The 16,857-nt window shown below is 45.0% G+C and overlaps 1 protein-coding gene across 2 annotated transcripts; it reads right to left on the bottom strand.

The window, feature by feature from the left end:
- Positions 1-773: 773 nt before the first annotated feature.
- On the bottom strand, positions 774-15,158 carry LOC102987810 (rho guanine nucleotide exchange factor TIAM2). 2 transcript variants are annotated; one of them, XM_028486525.2, is made up of 12 exons: positions 14,753-15,158; positions 14,093-14,218; positions 13,114-13,222; positions 12,115-12,222; positions 9,328-9,507; positions 7,333-7,451; positions 6,171-6,279; positions 5,487-5,545; positions 4,805-4,910; positions 3,770-3,857; positions 3,229-3,383; positions 774-1,887 (listed from the first exon to the last, which is right to left on the bottom strand). In XM_028486525.2, exons 2-12 carry the CDS (start codon positions 14,216-14,218, stop codon positions 1,289-1,291), a joined length of 1,758 nt encoding a protein of 585 aa, XP_028342326.1. In that variant the 5' UTR covers positions 14,753-15,158; the 3' UTR covers positions 774-1,288. The 2 variants fall into 2 exon arrangements, with proteins under 2 accessions (XP_028342326.1, XP_028342328.1); XM_028486527.2 differs by lacking the exon at positions 12,115-12,222 and having other exon boundaries at positions 14,753-15,127.
- Positions 15,159-16,857: the final 1,699 nt, after the last annotated feature.

A 16,857-nucleotide genomic window follows, 5' to 3' on the forward strand; every position in this document is an offset into this window, starting at 1 on the left:
TTCAAGTTACAGAGAATCAACAGTGCACCAGAAATAATACGCAATTTTTATATTAAAATGTGAGGCACAGCAAACTTATGTTTCTTTAAGAACGCAACTGAGCATATGATAAATTTACCTTCAAGATACATGTATTGATTGAGCTTTAGAAACTCTTTTCTCACGTGGACACACCGTGCAGGTCCGATTAGCTCTGCCTTCCGTGGTGGTTCGTACCTGTTGCCTGGTGGTGTAAGCAGAGTCCTCCTCCACTGGCTTGGGGTCCCGCAGGACTCCAGGGAGTGGAAGAAGAGCCTCTGCAAAGTTGTCAGTTGTCAGAACCATGCCGGTTTCAAAGGAGGGTAGAAGGAAGCATGATGATTGGCAGAATTTTAGTAAAATTCTGACATTTTTCTCTTTCTTTCAGAATGTTATTCCCTGAAGCTCGGCGATTAGAAAGCACTGGGAAACTGTTACAGTTGGCAGATGTGGACCCTACTCTTCGACCCACCCAGCTCTCTGTCTTACATTTTAAGAGCCTCTGTGACGCATACCGAAAAATGTGTGATGAAGACCCACACCTCTTTGCTTACAATTTCAGAGAAGAACTCAAGCAAAAATCAGAAAAAAGGGGATGACAAGGAGAGTTACAGACTGTAGCTGCTACCTCAGGGGCCGGCAGCCGACTACTGGATGTTGCTTTTCAGTGTTGAACTTCTCATATGTGTGCTCCCCAGGTGTGACTTACTCCCCTTTTACAGCTTGGTAAAGAGAATAAATATCAGCAAATAAGGTACAGTACAAGTCTTCTTTTAATATATACACTGCATAGATATGACATGTTTAGTATAAACAGCATCTGTTACAACCTTACAAAAATGAAATATCTGCACATTGTACCCCTAACCCACATTAGAATAATTTAAATATGCTTTAAATAAAGCAGAACCTAACAGCTCAAAGAAAATGCCCAGAGGATTGGAAAAAAATGACCTTTCAAAAGCTATTAATCACAACTTCCCCACCCTTTTCCACATAAATTAATTAGAATGCAGTTTCATTTTAAGGATTCTAAGTCATTTTGATACCTGCTCAAAAGGGATATAAACTAAGTAATTTACAAATTCTGACCAGTTTACTCTAGTTTTCTGATCCACAATAAATTAAAATAACTTAAATCTTTACAGCTATTTGTGGGAAAATGTATACTGCACAAAACCCAATAATGAATAGTTTTTCTGCAATTTCCATTTTACCCCCCGTTTAAAAGTGAAACCAGCAACTTAACCTGCATCTGGATTGACCTGTATTATGCCTTTCCATGGCTCTCTGTTTCATAAAAACACTCCTCGTTGACAACCGACGTCAAGCTCTGGACGCTGAATTCTCGCTCGAGAACAGAGCTGAGATCGAGGTTGGCATTTTCCGATTGACTGTCCAGGGACTGGTGACGCATCTGCGCCTTCAGCAGAGTTCCCCTGTCCCTCTTGGTGCTGTTGGCTTTTCGTTTGATGGCGCAGAAGTGCCCCCGGACCAGCTTGGGCTGCCCGTCCTTGCCGGTTGGCTGTTCAGCCGGCCGAGCGTCCGGCTCCTCTGAGATCCTCAGTCTCTGGAACTGGATCTCGATGTCTTTGGTGGGGCTGCCCTGCTTCCCAGTCTGCTGGTAGTCCTCGTCGTCGTCGCTCAGAATGTCGCTCTCCTTGATGAGACTGTCGGAGAAGTCAGCCAGGCCCCCGTGGGCGTGTCTCTGGGCGTCCTGGCTGCTCCCGGCGGGGGGGCAGCCGCTGCTCTGCGTGCCGCTGCTTAGGCTGCCCTCCTCCGAGTCCAGCGAGCTGCTCTTGCCCGGCTCCGCGGGCCACTCGCTGCTGGAGGAGGACTTCTTAAGGACTTTTAAGGACCTGGATGAAGCTGCAGTGAGAAGAGCACATTTGCCCTTATGACAGAGGAACCGATTCCACAGTGTGTTCAGTTTTGCCTTGTAGGTTATCGGATCTAACATCTTAATTAAAATTTTATCACCTCACTTCAATCCTGGGACTATCCTGGGGCTTGGGCAAAAAAAAAATGTAGATACTGCAAATATGGACATTTTTAATTTATGTTTATTTGAAATTTTAAGTTGGAATTTGGCATTTTTAGAGGACCAATTGCCAGAGCTTAATTACTGAGAACAATGAGCTATAAACTCTCATAAGGGCTAGGATTCTTACTACTAATGAATAAATTTGTTAGTTTTACAGCTAATTAATGAATAAATTTAAAAGTTAGTTGCTAATAAAATCTAGGTTCCTTTCTTTCACTAAAGTACTTTGTAGTTTGAGAACTAAGATTACACCATATTTCTCTGCCCACCTTCTCACCTGTTTATTTCCCTTGCTGCTCAATTAATTAGAAGTACAAAAATGCTTTTTCTCTCTCATGAGAACTGTCTCTGCTGGAATTTCTAGCCAACTTTGAGATTTAATGTGAACATTGAATCGTGTGTGTGTGTATAATTCCTTTCTCTTGGGTTGAAGGGAAAGGGGGAGCTCAGTTGTACTTCTGCAGACAACAGTGTGTTTTTGATGGCTGTAGCTTATTTGGCCAGTAGAGGAAAAAATAGAAAATATATGGTAAATTTGAGGAGGTCAAACTGTGACCAAAAAGAAGAGAATACTTCTTTTTGTAAGACTAAAAACTAGATCAATGATATTAACAAAATAGTTAACATAGAAAGAAGGGTCTAAAAACTTAAGCTGAAATTTTAAAAACAGGCAGAAAGTTGAAGAACAGCATGATTTGGAATGTTTACCTGTGGACTTATTTAAGAATGAGTATTAGCAAGCATTAGGTTTCCTGACCTTAACTCACTGAGTGAGTATCGATCGACCTTCTAGAGGCCTCGCACTGTCCTGGGAACGCGGCGGTGAGCAGAACGAAGTCCCCTGACTCCCGCACGTCTCCGTGGAAGAAAGACAGAAGATGGAAGTGCGGGCTGTGTCAGCAGGTGAAAGACGAAGGGTTTGGATTGGGGGCGCTTATGTTTTATAAAAGGAGGTCTGGGACCCAGCATGTTTGGGTTTCTTAAAAGGAAAATTGCCGCTACATTCTCATGTCACCCTATGTACTGGGTGTCTGGTTTAGAGCTTACAAAGCTACTGCTGATAATTTACGAAGTGATGACTTGCTGCTCTATTCTGAAAGCATACATCCTTGCAGAGGAGCTCATCGTGTTTTCCTGAATAAACCCAAGGCTAGCAGAGTTCTCACCTAATTTGGCTGAGACAGGAACGCGGTTCTTGAGGGGTACCAGGCGATCTTTACATGTTTTCTCCAGAGGTAATTCGCACTTTATGTGACGCCTGAAGTTTTCCCTCAGAATAGATCGAATCACCTTGACAATGTTGGTTTTGCTTTCGTTGTCACTGGTGGGGAGAGAGAAAACATTGTGTGGTGTCTGCTGTCTCATCCTGCTTCCATTCCACGTCTCCTGGTCCTCCCGTGGCATGTGACTGCTCTCAGGACAGACTGACAGCAAGTCACCCCAGCCTCTGTGTGCCTTGGTCTCTCGTCATTTACAAAAGGAGCGAGAACTGATCATTTTTGAACTTCCTTCAAGCACTAAGATTTGGATGTAATATTTAATCAATGTAGATTATTCTCCTAGAGCCGCCAGTTGCCAGTTTGGAGAGGGTTGGGTGTGATCCTGAAGTCATCAAAATTTAGGAGGGCACTAAAAATAAACCCACTTTTAAGAGAAGATAATTCTGTCTTATGCCCATTGGCTTTAATTTTTGGAAGTCAGTCATACCTGCAGCACAACTGAAAGATGGTTTCTGGCCGTCCTTCTATTTCGGACTTTGTGTGGATCAGCTCCCAGAAGGAATTATTTTCTGTCCCTGTGTAAAAAGAAACAAGGGCCCGCAACTTTGCCAAAGATGCCGCGGTAAAGGACACTTGCGAAGCTTAAAAACCACAATTTAGTAACTTTTTAAAGAGTTAACTATTCCCCATCCTGACTCTCATCATTTTCTTCTGTGGCTCCTTCTATGTATGACTTTCACAAATAGTTACAAGAAGTTAAATACGTTTTAGTTACTTTGTACACTTCCTGCTGAGGTTTCCCATCCATCTTAGTGCTTTCCCCTACCCTGGATTCCATCTCTCTGGGAAGGAGGTTAAATGGATCCCATTCTTCAACCCCGTTCCTTAGAAGGAACAGGAGGATGTGCTCAGGCCCTTGAGGTGAAGGAGGCGGCCAGCCCCAAACTCAGTCACGGTCCAGGAAGCGTGAGCACTTGCAGCCAAAACCGAACAGGGACCCGGAACGCCTCTGCGGCCTCAGCCTGCCGGTCCTCTGCTCAACCAGACGCGCGGTCCCCAGAGCAGCGTTACTCTGAAAGGCTCTCTGAACATTTTCCACAGTGGAAGTTTTTTGTAATAAAGCTTAATCTTAAGAAATTTTCTGGTGAATCAAAATTTGTAAAAATTTAAATTTGTGGACCTTTGTTTCTTTGACAAATTTTAGAGATAGATATTATCCCTAACGTTATTAAAATAGAGATATTACATATTAGGATATTAGAAAAATGTTGAAAACCATCGAAAGTGAAAATAAGGAAACAATAAAGAGAGGTATTTGGCAAAGAAAAGCCATCCGCTGGCATTTACTTTCTCCAAAATCTGTAAAGAAACATCACAACAATCTCTCTTGTCCTCATTTTCCTTGCCTAGAAAATAAAATGCCAAAAATTATTCCCAGGTTCTTTCCTACTTTTTTATTCCACAGTTTAAAAATTCCCTTAAAATGTTTTTTTCTGGCACTTGTACGACACACAACACTGACCTGCTGTGTTCCCCAGTCTGACTTGAAGCGCGGATATGGGGATCAACCAGCGAAACTTAAACGGATCCAGGTCAGCAGAGTTGTGTGCCGGCCGGGAGTTCGACGGCTGCAACGCGAAAGCCCACCAAGAACAGCGTTAAAGCAAGCTCGCTCCCGCGGGCACGTGCGCGCACGACAGAAGCTTCACGGGAGCTCACCCTGGTGCAGACCTGCCGCCGTGTGGGGCTCAGGGTGCAAAAGGGAATCAGGTCGGCTGTGCTCCCAGCTCTCAGGGAGCTCCCAGACTGGGGACAGGGCAGAGTCATGTTTTGGGAAGCAGAAAGTTCTAGATCTTTAAGCAAAAATGACAAGCAAGCCTTCCATGACCCCGTGTTACCTCTAAAAAAACCCCAAAATTACACAGACTCAAGTGTATGGAAGAAAACGTGGACCATTTTCAGGGATAGAAAAGCTGGTTTTCTCTGTAGGGCCCAGCGTGGGTATTTGTCTACATCTTCTTTTAAAACAGACGTCTTTGGTGGGGAGGATAAGAAACACCTTGAGTATCTGATTTTAGTTAGTTACCTCCGGAATAAGTCGCATCACTCAGTGAGGCCTTGATCCTTAGCAGGCTTCCCAGTTCAACAATGGGAAGATACAGGCATGAAAAGATAGCTGTAATTAAAATTAATTTATGTCTTACCAATTTCTTTTTCAGTTTGCAGTTTTCTTTATAAACCAATATGACGGCTCTCTTAAAAACTAAAGAAAGGAAAAGAGAAAGAAGAGTCTTTCATTATTTAATACAGACCCTCCCAAGGTTGAACTGTAGCTGAATATTTTAATAGAACAAAGCTCTGCAAGATCCCACTATGCTGACATGAGTGAATAAGTGGTACTTCCTTCTGTTCATATTTGAATTATGCACAGGTACCTACTAATTTAAGAGCCATTATCTGAAGGAGATCCTGGCATTTTGTTTTCTGAATTCCTGTTTTCTTTTATTGAAAGCTGAGGACATGGTGTTCGTCTCAGTGAGAATACACGGTCTATACCCACTCTCCCAGCTGTCCAGGAGCATTAAGACATTTTGAAGTGCAGCAAACTACTAAGATAGCAGGTTTCAAAATAGCCTTGGGGAGATCTGTTCCTGTAACACGTGGTGAGATCCACTAAGCCAAGCAGAAGGGAGGAGATCATGAGTATGTAGGGCAAGAGTTCTAAAGAGTTGGAAGCTGTCCATGTTAAGTCAAAGCCATTAGAGCAATGATTCTAAGTCCTTTGGGAAATCAGGAGTTAGCTGGGTTTAGCAGGTTCCTTCATTCTTGACAGCCTCTTTTAAGTTTACATTCTTTTGAGTTTACATTCTTTTGAATGGAGTACTAACCGAATACTGTGAGCTCGAGGTCCTTTCTGGCTTTTCCTAGAGACAGAAATGGATTCAACCAGGACACTGTAGAGTGCATCAGAAGTTCCCCCATTGAAAGTTCTGTGACCTAAATGGCAAAAACAGGAGATGAGGAAGACGTGGTAACCCTGGGCGGGGGGGAGGCTGTCTCATATGAGAGAGGGATCACACATATATGGTCATTGCTAAAACACAAGTACATTCACTTTGATTTTTATGGTTCCTGTGAACATGGGGCCTTAAATAGTGGCGGTTTGGAAAATAGGAGCTAAGCATCAAACTGTTTGAAAAATAACAAACGTGAAGGCATTTTGCTCCAATGCACACATTGTTTGTGGGTGAGACACGCCTCCTGCCCTGTGGGATGGCATTCCTTCCCCGCCCCCAGTGTCAAGGTTCATCCCAAATGCCTTTGTTAACATTTCATCCAAGACCTAGTACACTCACCACCTCTAATCCCAAAAGCACACTAGGCCTGCTAATAAAAGAGGTACCAACGTTGAAACTGATTGTAATAAAAAAAAAAACTCCAGCTGTTTTCTGTTCTTGCCTTTTTCTACTTAAATTATATTGCTTCTTATATGTAGGCTTTATAAAGCTCAAAATTCTAAACTTAGTAATCCAGCCAGAGGAGAAAAATAGAGAAATTATCAAGTTCCACTTAGACTACTTTTATAAGTAAGGAGGTAGCACCGATATTTAGGTTAGAAAAGAAAAAACCACAAAGGAAAAGCTCTTATTTCTCTCCATATGCACATGCTGACTGCCACTGCCTTTATCCATCCTACCCCCACCAGCCCCAGCTCTCCATTTATGTTCTAGCCTCTGGGATCTGTCTTAACCTCACACTCCACAGGAAAGGAGGAAGAGGTGCAGATACGAGCTCAGTGATATTTCTTCTTTTTTTTAATACGATATTAACAGGACATAAGGTTATATATTTAAACCAATGTAATCAATTTTATGTTACATTTATACCTAAGTTGTGAGGCTTGTCATAAGCATCAAGATCAAAAAGAAAATTTTAGGCATTTTCTCCTGCAGGAAATCCCTAACGGCATGACCTGGTCTGGAGGTGACCTCCAGAGCCAGCGGTCACAGGCATTCAGCCTCTCGGGATCCGTCCGCAAGTCCTACTGACCTCCTCCTCTGTTCCGCTCTGCTCTGCTACCAGCTGGTCAAACACCGTCCCGTAATCCTCATATATCTTCTGCATCTCGTTGATGTGGCTTGCTACTTTTTCCATTGCCTTTAGTGCTTCTGCAAAATATGCAGTCATATTTATTTTATAATTTTGGTTTGTTTGAAATCCCACCCAACAGCAATAATGGAAAAGACCAGTTCTTACTAAGAGCAGCATCATTCAAGTGTGATGCAAATAGCCCACGGTAATCTAGTTATAATAAGGAAGAACAGCAGAGTTATCTTCCACCTCAAATTCTCTTTGAAATGAGGCAGAGTACAAGTAAAAAGTATCACTAATAATAACAGCTATTTATTGAGCACTTTCTATTTGGCATGTTCTATTAGGCGATTTATGTGAAGCATCTCATTTAATCCCCACAATAACTCGATGACTGTAGGACCTGTTATCAATCCCATTTTACAGATGAGAAAACTCAGGTGCAGAGGGGTTCCGTTTTTGACAGACTTCCAAAAACAGACGTAAGGAGTGGAGCCAGAATTAAAATCCGAGGCTGACTGGCCACAGGATACCTGCTTTTAAACCTTGCCTCTCCTCCTGGACCACTTACTGGAATAGTGACCAATGACGATTTTCTTAACAGGAACTTGCAAGAGCCTCTGTAAATGCCCAGTTGCCAGAGCAATTGTTTGCATTTATGCGTGGCCATGTGAGGGACAAAATGATTTCATCAAAGGCAAAAAGAAAATTTCAAGTCACCTCCAAATTCACTATTTTTCATACTTTGTTCTTCTGATTTGGTATTTTAATTCAATCTGGAGGGACGTTGGGAAGGCAATTTTTTAACAGATCATCTAATTTTTTAAAGATCATCTTAATGCAAAGTGAACTATTCACACAGTATTTGAATGCTAATCATAATTTGTATCATTTGGGCTTCCCTGGTGGCGCAGTGGTTGCGCGTCCACCTGCCGATGCAGGGGAACCGGGTTCGCGCCCGGGTCCGGGAGGATCCCACATGGCGCGGAGCGGCTGGGCCCGTGAGCCATGGCCGCTGGGCCTGCGCGTCCGGAGCCTGCGCTCCGCAACGGGAGAGGCCACGGCAGTGAGAGGCCCGCGTACCAAAGAAAAAAAAAAAAAAAATTAAAAAATAATTTGTATCATTTATGTATAAGCTTTAACTTGCATACAAAAAAATTACTCTCATTACTTATGATACAAAAGTATGCTTGTCACAGAAAAACAGCTAGTTTCATTTACACTCTTCTTGGTGTTTGCTATTCAGTAATACTAATATTTATTAATAAGTTTGTTTCCCTCTCCACGTGCTTTATTACAGGTACCATAACTGGACCTCCTAGCTTTGACATGTGGAGAACACATCACTCTTTCTCTGCAATCCAAACAGCAGCTCCTTAACGGATACTCTATTTACTATCCAAGTGAGGGGCTTTGTGTATCTGACAAATTTGTATCTTAGGCCAATAATTTCTGAGGTTACAAAAGAAGACACCTCCGCGTCAGCCGTGAAGCTTCACGGGTCCTCGGGTGTTGGTTTCAGAGTCAGGCTCTGCTCAGAGCCGTCCACAAGGTGGAGCCTCACACAACATATTTGATCAGCCGCACTTGGGCAGCAAACAACACTAATAAACTTCACAAAGTTGCAGGAAAACAGGCCGGGGTTTTGGTCCTGGCAGCACTGTTTGTTAATCACGTGACCTGAAGTAATGTATTTCAACTCGCTGAGCTTAAATTATCTTCTTTGAAAAATGAAAATGGAAACATCCTTCCAGAGGCTATTCCAGTGAGAATTTTTGCCAAAATATTGGCCGTACTACCTAGCTATTTTCACATACTAAAATGATACCTAAGGTTAACTATCACAGTGCTGACAAATGTTCCAGAATGTGAAACCACGCAGGGGAAGAGGGCAGCTCGTGGGCCTGGGGGTGGCAGCGGTCACATCACGACCTGGGCCCCCTCGCTTCTCACCTGTCAGGTGATAGTGCTCTTCGCTCTCGTGGTCTGTCAGGGACACGAGCTCCTTGAGCAGCAGTGGGTACTTGAGCACCCTCTGAACGGGCTTGATGAGGTAAGACTCCAGCGTGGAGGAGTGCTGCTTGGTGGGGTTCCGGGCGTCCAGAAAAGCCTTGAAGGCTTTATCAGTTTTAGCTACAAGCAGATGCATTAAAAGACCCTTAGAAGAGCACAGGAGGATGAATTAAATTCTACTTCATTTAGGTTTTAATGGAATTACAGATGATCCACCTCTACAGTCCTCCTAATGACATCCTTCAAGAAAAACCCAGATGCACCCGTGGGTCAAGTGCCCGGCTGTCGAGGTGGGTTCAGCTCCGCCGCTCTGTGGTGAATCCCGTGAGAGCTTAAGGGAGCTTACTAGGCCGCCAGCAGAGTCCCAGCCACACACCAAAGAGGAACATCGAGTCAAAATGCAGGAGTGTCTGACTTTAAAGGCACGTTCACATGCATACCCATGAGAGAGACTGGTATAGGTGCCGAAAAAGTGAGTTTCAAACAATTCATAAAGCCACAAAACGGTGTATCCAAACCGTATGCCATACCCCCCCAAAGACTCATAGAGCAAAACAAACCAGTATTTTTTTTTCACCGACCTAGCACAAATTGTTTCTTATTCTATACACTTGAGGGCTACCTGTAAAGCAAGCTTTTTTTCCTTTAAAAATAAGGTGATAAGCACTGCAGCCTCCATCTCTACAGTTCCAAGCAATCTAAACCTTCCACCAGATTCAGACCCCGCTGGGCAGTGAAAACCACCTCTCTGTTCCGTGTCACGAAGGTACACACATGAACCCAAGTGCTTTCAGTTTTGAGGGTGCCAGTGGACACCCCAGCTGTTGCTTTGGATTCCACCTGCTGGCACTGGTTGACCAGCTGTTGGAATTCAGTCAATTTGGATGAAAACAAATCTTTATTTGGGGTTTTGTACAAAGGTAAAATACAACTTGTACAAGACGCAGTACCATTTTGAATGTGGCTACTAGACAAAGTGGATGATGAGATGATCCTTCATCCGTGTGGCAAAGAAGGAACTGAGCAAACCATTGGCATGCTTTTAATTTACCACACTGTCGATAAGAAGGTGTTCATGGGAGGAAACTAGTTCTTTCTGGTTTAAAGAACTAGAGAAGACAGATTGGGCTCTGTCTTGTTGACCTGAAGCACTCCAAGACTTCCCTTTTTCAACTTGAGCCTGTTCTAGGATTTAAACCAAATGGCAGAACTGCATCAGTGGACCTGGCTAAACACTATTGGTGTGTGGATGAACCCTGCACTCCCTCCACGATAGTACAGAGAGGCCATTCCCCAGTTCTGGAAAAGAAACACGGAAGAGCAAACTCCGGGTTCTTCATGGCAATGCCGTTAAGGAGCATTTGATGCCAGATAGAAAGGGCTTGGAGTGTAGCTTGGCTCCTACTTCCCTGTTGACACAGCTAAAACAGTTCCAATACAGAATCCCCTCAAACACTCGCCGTCGTCATGGAAGACAGCCCTGGTTCGCTGGGCAAATCGTCACGGGAGTGAACTACACGAGGCCAACCTCAACTCTGAAGGAGGCATTCAAGTCCTGGGGAAGTCACTTTTTATCCTAGGAATTTATAACAGTTTAAGCTTCAGTAGGTTCAGATCCTATTTCCAGGTACACCTGAGAAAATGGAGGTAGCCTGGTGACCTTCCCTGGAGACAGTTCAGGCCACCTTAAATAGGATTATGTATATTTTCATAAGACGCCTTCCACGGTAGGACCCATGCCGAACGGGAACAAGCCCTGGGGACCTGCATTTGTTTGATGTTCTCCGTGCGGCTTGAGTTACTGCTGCCATGACCTGAGCTTAAAGGCCTCCTCTCATCTCTGCCCCAGGAATGAGAATTCCAAAGAATGGGATAGAAAAATGTCTCCTGAAAGAGACAAATCCGAGAATTCTAATCTCATACCTAAAGAGATGGGTGATGACTGAAAAGCCTTTGGTAATAACAAAACCTCAGTTGCGCACTGCTAGTTTAGGGTGTGGTAAAAGAAATGTTCACATACTGCGGTCTGGGGAAGTCATTCTGGCTTATACACGCGTTAACTTGAATTTAATGTAACTAAAACATTGCCTGTTGGTGGCCTATCAAACATACACTGTACATCTGCTTTAATTATTCAAGAAAAGGGTGCATCGACCAGAAGGCAAGACTGTCCATGTTCAAATTAAAGATGAAATGCCTCCCCCCGCTTCCTGGGATGCCAGGGCTGGTCCTCCTTCCGTGATAAGACTTCCTTCCCAGGTGCCAAGGCCACACTGACTGGCTGTGTACGTGCTGCTCTGGTTTTCCTGAAATCTTGAAGGAATGTATCCCTGACTTGTTTGATGTTCTTTGTTCTGACAAGACATGAAACTGTGCTGACAACCCCGCTTCTCCAGAGCAGGTCCTCCGAGTGATCGGAGAAGCTGTCTTCTGGGCTACACTCCTCAGTCTGGCTCAAATAAAACTCTCTTTTCTATTCCTATTATAGATCGTTTACTGATTATTTTTGTCAACAGGCTGTTACAGGAATAGCTTAAACGCTGGGTTGACGACAACAGTGATGGTGACTGCGGCACAAAAACTCCCTCCAACACTCCTACCCCTGGAGAGGGTCACTGCTGCCATCAAATCTCTGAATGCGCTTCCCAGGATGGGCTGACTGGCCGGCCCGTCACTGAAAGCCCAGGCAGATCAGTGTGGTGGCCACCTGCCCCCAAGCTGACCCACCGCAAGTCGGGGGCCAAAGCTCGGGCATCTCGCTGGCTCCGCAGAGGAACGCTTGCTGTTGACATGAGGGGAAGAGCAATGCAGGCTGGTCACCCAGGTCCACTTGGACTTCAAAAAAATAAAAACGTTCGATTAAAGGCAATAAAAGAAGATGATAACGATGTGGAGAGACGAAAGGTACTTCCGTGACAGAATACGGCCTGTGATAAGCACCCATTTCACCAAAGAGGCTTTAATTTTAGTTAACACACTTCTTGTGAGTTTGGCGGTTGCTGTTTGGTGGTGGTTTTTTGCAGTGGATCCTCGGGCTTAAGAAGAAGGTTAACAGGAAGGAAAGAAGGGACTTCCCTGGTGGCGCAGGGGTTAAGAATCCGCCTGCCGATACAGAGCACACGGGTTCGAGCCCTGGTCCGGGAAGATCCCACATGCCGCGGAGCAACTAAGCCCGTGCGCCACGACTGCTGAGCCTGCGCTCTAGAGCCCGCGCTCGCCGTAACTAGACAGCCCGCACGCAGACCCAGCACAGCCAAAGATAAAAATAAATACATTAATTATTAATTTTAAAGAGAAAGAAAGAAAACGGCAGACATTGCTTTCTACCCCCTCCAGCGGCTTATATGGTTGGTTAAAAGTTTTTAGAGCAAGGCATTTGGTGAAAACAGAATCCAGATGCAATTTAACAGCAAACTGAAACATAGCAAAGCAACATCTCTGCTGTTCGGTACACACATTCACTGTCACCAGTACACTGAAATAAACTGAAAACTTAATGTTTGTCCATTTCAAGGCCAACAATGGAGCATAATCCATTAAAATTACACTTATCCCTACCTGACGAATACAAAATTACTCTTTTTTTAAAAAAAAAAAATTATTTATTTATTTGGCTGTGCTGGTGGGTCTTTAGTTGCAGCACGCAGGAACTTCGTTGCCGCGTGTGGGATTTTATTAACAATTACAGTTTCAAAAGTATACCTATAAAAGGTATGAGCAACTTACCCCTCTCTAGAACCTTCTGTACTTTAATATGATTAGCACAGAATCCGCTATACAGTTTAAAGTGGTCCGCATAATAAAGGAAAGAGCCTCCAAGGGAAAACAGTAGTTTCTGGAAGGAAAGAGGAAAAGTTACATCAGGCGTGGTTTAATCAATGTCTGTCTGCTGGCTCTGGCATGGTGTCTGACCGCTTTGCTGTCTCCATGGCATTTGTCTTTCGGACACCAGAGCACTAATGCCTCGGGGAAGGCACTGACTAAAAGCAGCCCAGGGTGGCCCCATTTGCCCAGTAGATGGAGAGCAGCCCGGGCGTCCCTCTAGCAGAGCTTCAGTTTGATTGAAAAGTTTCTGGCAGCAGAGCCTATTGACACAGTGCGCAATCAAGGACAAGAAAGAAAGTTCTATAAAAAATACATCTGACACGGTGGGATATAAATAATCCGCGAGGCTAATTAATAAAGCTGACTCTGCATTACTTGGGACAAATGATGCTTGCTATGTACTTCCTTGGTCCCTTTCTACTGCCTTCCGCCTGTCCTTCCCTGGAGGGACCTCTTGCCAGTCCCCGATGGCCACACTGGAGACAGGGCTCCATAGAAGAGGAGGCTCTCTCAGAACCAGTGAAAACCTAGGCTTTCCTCCCAGTGTCACATGACCACAGAGATGCAGAATCGGATGCAGTAGGTGCTCTTGCCTCAGAAGCACTCGCCCTACAGATCCTTCTGTAGAGCTGAGTAAGGAGCATGCATGCCAACAGCAGGCACACTCCATAGAAGCTGTGCTGCCCAGACGTCTGAGTCGCAGAGCATTTACTCTAGGGAGAAATGGAGCCTTCTTTTACCACCTGCCAGAGGAAAGCCATGCAATGAGAGCGCTAAACTTATCTTTCCAATAGTCAATGGACAACACTTCCTCTTCAAAGGGAGAATTTTGCACTGTTCCCACCTATGTTTGCTTTAAACCTAAGTCTAAAATACTTACTCTAAACTGCGAGGGGGTTTCAAGTAGGTTAAAGTCAGATGATGCTGAAATCCCATCCTCCAGCGTCTCCAGAAATACCTTTTGAAATTCAAGCATCTCTGGCAAACTTCCAAAAAGTGACTCCATCTACATGAAGATCAGAGTTTGAAAAGAGGGTATTAGCGATGAAGACCTAGATACCACTCTAAGTCCCAGATTCACAAATGAATCACAAGTCATTCACCAAGAAGAAGACAGAAGTGAAGCCTTTAAAGAAGACGGCATATTCAGTAGGGGATATAGCTCATACACAGAGACTTTTACTGCCCCAGTCCCTGTAATACTAAAATAATTTGAAGCGGATGTCAAGTTTTCAGAATTCAAACTGGGGGGAAAATGGAAAGAACTAATTGCTGTGATTTAACATTAACAAGTCACGCATTAAAAAGTAATTTGGGGGACACCTGCTACTAGAAAAGGGGCATGGTCATTTATAACTCTTGACACTGTGTGTCACGGGATGGAGGCCACATAAATGGCTTTGAAGGAGGCCACGCTTGGGTCTCTCTGAAGATCCTGAAGTCTCACATGTTCTTTGCGGATCAGTAGATAAAATCTAGGTCTGCTAAAAGGCAAACTGAGACTAACCTATGGGTCAATGGACTAAGGGAAGGTATTTACCTCATCCTGGGTAAGAAAGGTCTCGCTTTGAAGTGGCTCCAAGTATAAGTCAAAGAGGCAGCTCAGATCCTGAAAGACAGAAGAGAGTCTTTAACCCTTAAGTCTCCAAAATACCCAAGCGTTTCCAGCAGCCCGGGCCGCAGCTCAGACTCGCATTAGGAACGATGAAGTTTATGTCTGGTTGAAACGCTTGGCCCTGAAAGGGGCGGTTACTGCTCAGCTAATTCAGAGAGGTTAACAACACATACGACCACGGCATCTGGATTCCACATTTTTCTTTATAGCTCGATCACCACTCTGCGTATTTGAATACCTTACTGGCAGAACCAGGATCTTTCTTTCGGCTGCTGCAGCGGGAACACTCGTTTCCCTGCAGAGAAGTGAGTGCTGGCCAGGTACCTCTGGCAGGTGCGGCCACACCCGCTGGCCGACCGGGCTTCCTTCTCTGCCTCAAAGAGCAAGGCTGGACAGCTCCAGCATGGACAGCTGCGCTGACACGGACAGGACGAGATCTGGAGAGCTCCTCGGCTCTGGGGCTGACGCGTGAGCAGGATTTCTAACTCCCATGCTCAAATGCAAGAAAATATTTCTGAGGATGAGCAGTCATAATGTTTACAGTCTAGGCCATCTTTGAATCGCCAGTAAACTGGCTCCAAGAGTACAGAATAGCGGGAGTTGACTGTATTTACAAAACTCTTTAGGTAAAGGTTTTTTTAAAATAATTTGAAGCCAAGATCAGGATATAATTTAGTGATAGAAAAGATTTCTTTTTCTTGTTTCATTTATTCCGAAGAATTTTGAGTCCAAAACTATGAGAAGTAGGTGACTACGTCTGCCTCATTTTACAATGGAGAAACCCAGCTCCGGAGAGCTTGGTAAAGCCAGAAGCCTCCAGAGCCTTGTGGTGTAGGTCCTGAGAGCAAGTGGACAGGCCCGTGACACTGAGTGCTTCACAATCAAATCCGCCCTGGCCTTCCCGACCTCCCCAGACCCCACGGCGGCTGCTGCAGAGCAGGGAGAGGTGAGAAGTCACCGAATCTTATCTCAGGGAACACATGAATGCTGAAAACGCCAAGTCATGTGCAGAGCTCCAGGTTACAGAACAAGTAAAAGTCCATGTTGAATATCAGCAACAAAAAGAAATTATAAAATGAAAAAGGTGTGTGTGTGTGTGTGTGTGTGTGGTGTATATGTGTGTGTGGTGTGTGTGTGTGTGGTGTGTGTGTGTGGTGTGTGTGTGTGGTGTGTGTGTCTGTGTGTGTGGTGTGTGTGTGTGGTGTGTGGTGTGTGTGGGGGGGTGTGAGTGAATCACCGTAGGCACCAGGCGCTGGCTATTTTGTCAGAGGCAGAGGTGGGCTGTGGTCACTCTCTGTACCGGTCACTGCCACCCAGGAGCAGTGACACACCGAGGGAGGCCTCGCTGAGCCGCGGAGCCAGAGCCGCAACATGGGGGCCCCAAGGAGACAAAGGGCACTCTCGCAGAGAGAAGGGAGAGCCATCCTTTGTATGCACTTCGCCCAGAGCATCCATCTCAGTCCTAGACCAGCGTCACGATGCAGGGACCCTCCCGTTCAAAGTGGTCTAACAGTAAAATATAATGACAGCAGCGACAAAAATAAAAAGGGACTTGGATTCCGCTCTCAGCTATGCCCTCGACCCTGCAGGTGAGAACACCACGGCCATCATCAAGCTGCCGCAGCGCACAGAGCTGCGGGGCAAGGTCACTGTCGGAAGCCCCTGGATGTTCACTTCATCTCCCCACGTTCGATGCAGGAAAAGACACAGTGGGGAGTGAAATGAAACTGCCATCTCGGCAGTTTTCCTTTCTCCCCTACGGGACCAAAAGAAGAGGCTATGGGTAATTCTCCTGGGCTGCCTGTGAATGAGGCTTACGGCAAAGTTCAGATAAAATGACAGTGATGTTAATGAAAGGGGAAGCTCAGGTCAGTCTTGTGGAGAAGGAAGGTAGGAGGGGTGTGTGCGTGTGTGTGTGTGTGCGTGCGTGTGTGCGCGTGTGCGTGCGTGCGCGTGCGTGCGCGTGCGCGCCAAGGCTTAATTCACCGACACAGTGTGTGAATTAGCTAGAACAAGAGCGCCCGTCTCAG

This window comes from Physeter macrocephalus, unplaced genomic scaffold, assembly GCF_002837175.3.
Source record: "Physeter macrocephalus isolate SW-GA unplaced genomic scaffold, ASM283717v5 random_1756, whole genome shotgun sequence".
Taxonomy (NCBI): domain Eukaryota; kingdom Metazoa; phylum Chordata; class Mammalia; order Artiodactyla; family Physeteridae; genus Physeter; species Physeter macrocephalus.

Coding starts and splice junctions, on each gene's coding strand:
- LOC102987810 (XM_028486525.2), bottom strand. CDS start 14,218: ATGGAGTCACTTTTTGGAAGTTTGCCAGAGATGCTTGAATTTCAAAAG. Junction 7,452..9,327: donor AGAGCACTATCACCTGACAG/GTGAGAAGCGAG, acceptor CATATTTTGCAG/AAGCACTAAAGGCAATGGAA. Junction 5,546..6,170: donor CCTCGAGCTCACAGTATTCG/GTTAGTACTCCA, acceptor TCCTTTCTTTAG/TTTTTAAGAGAGCCGTCATA.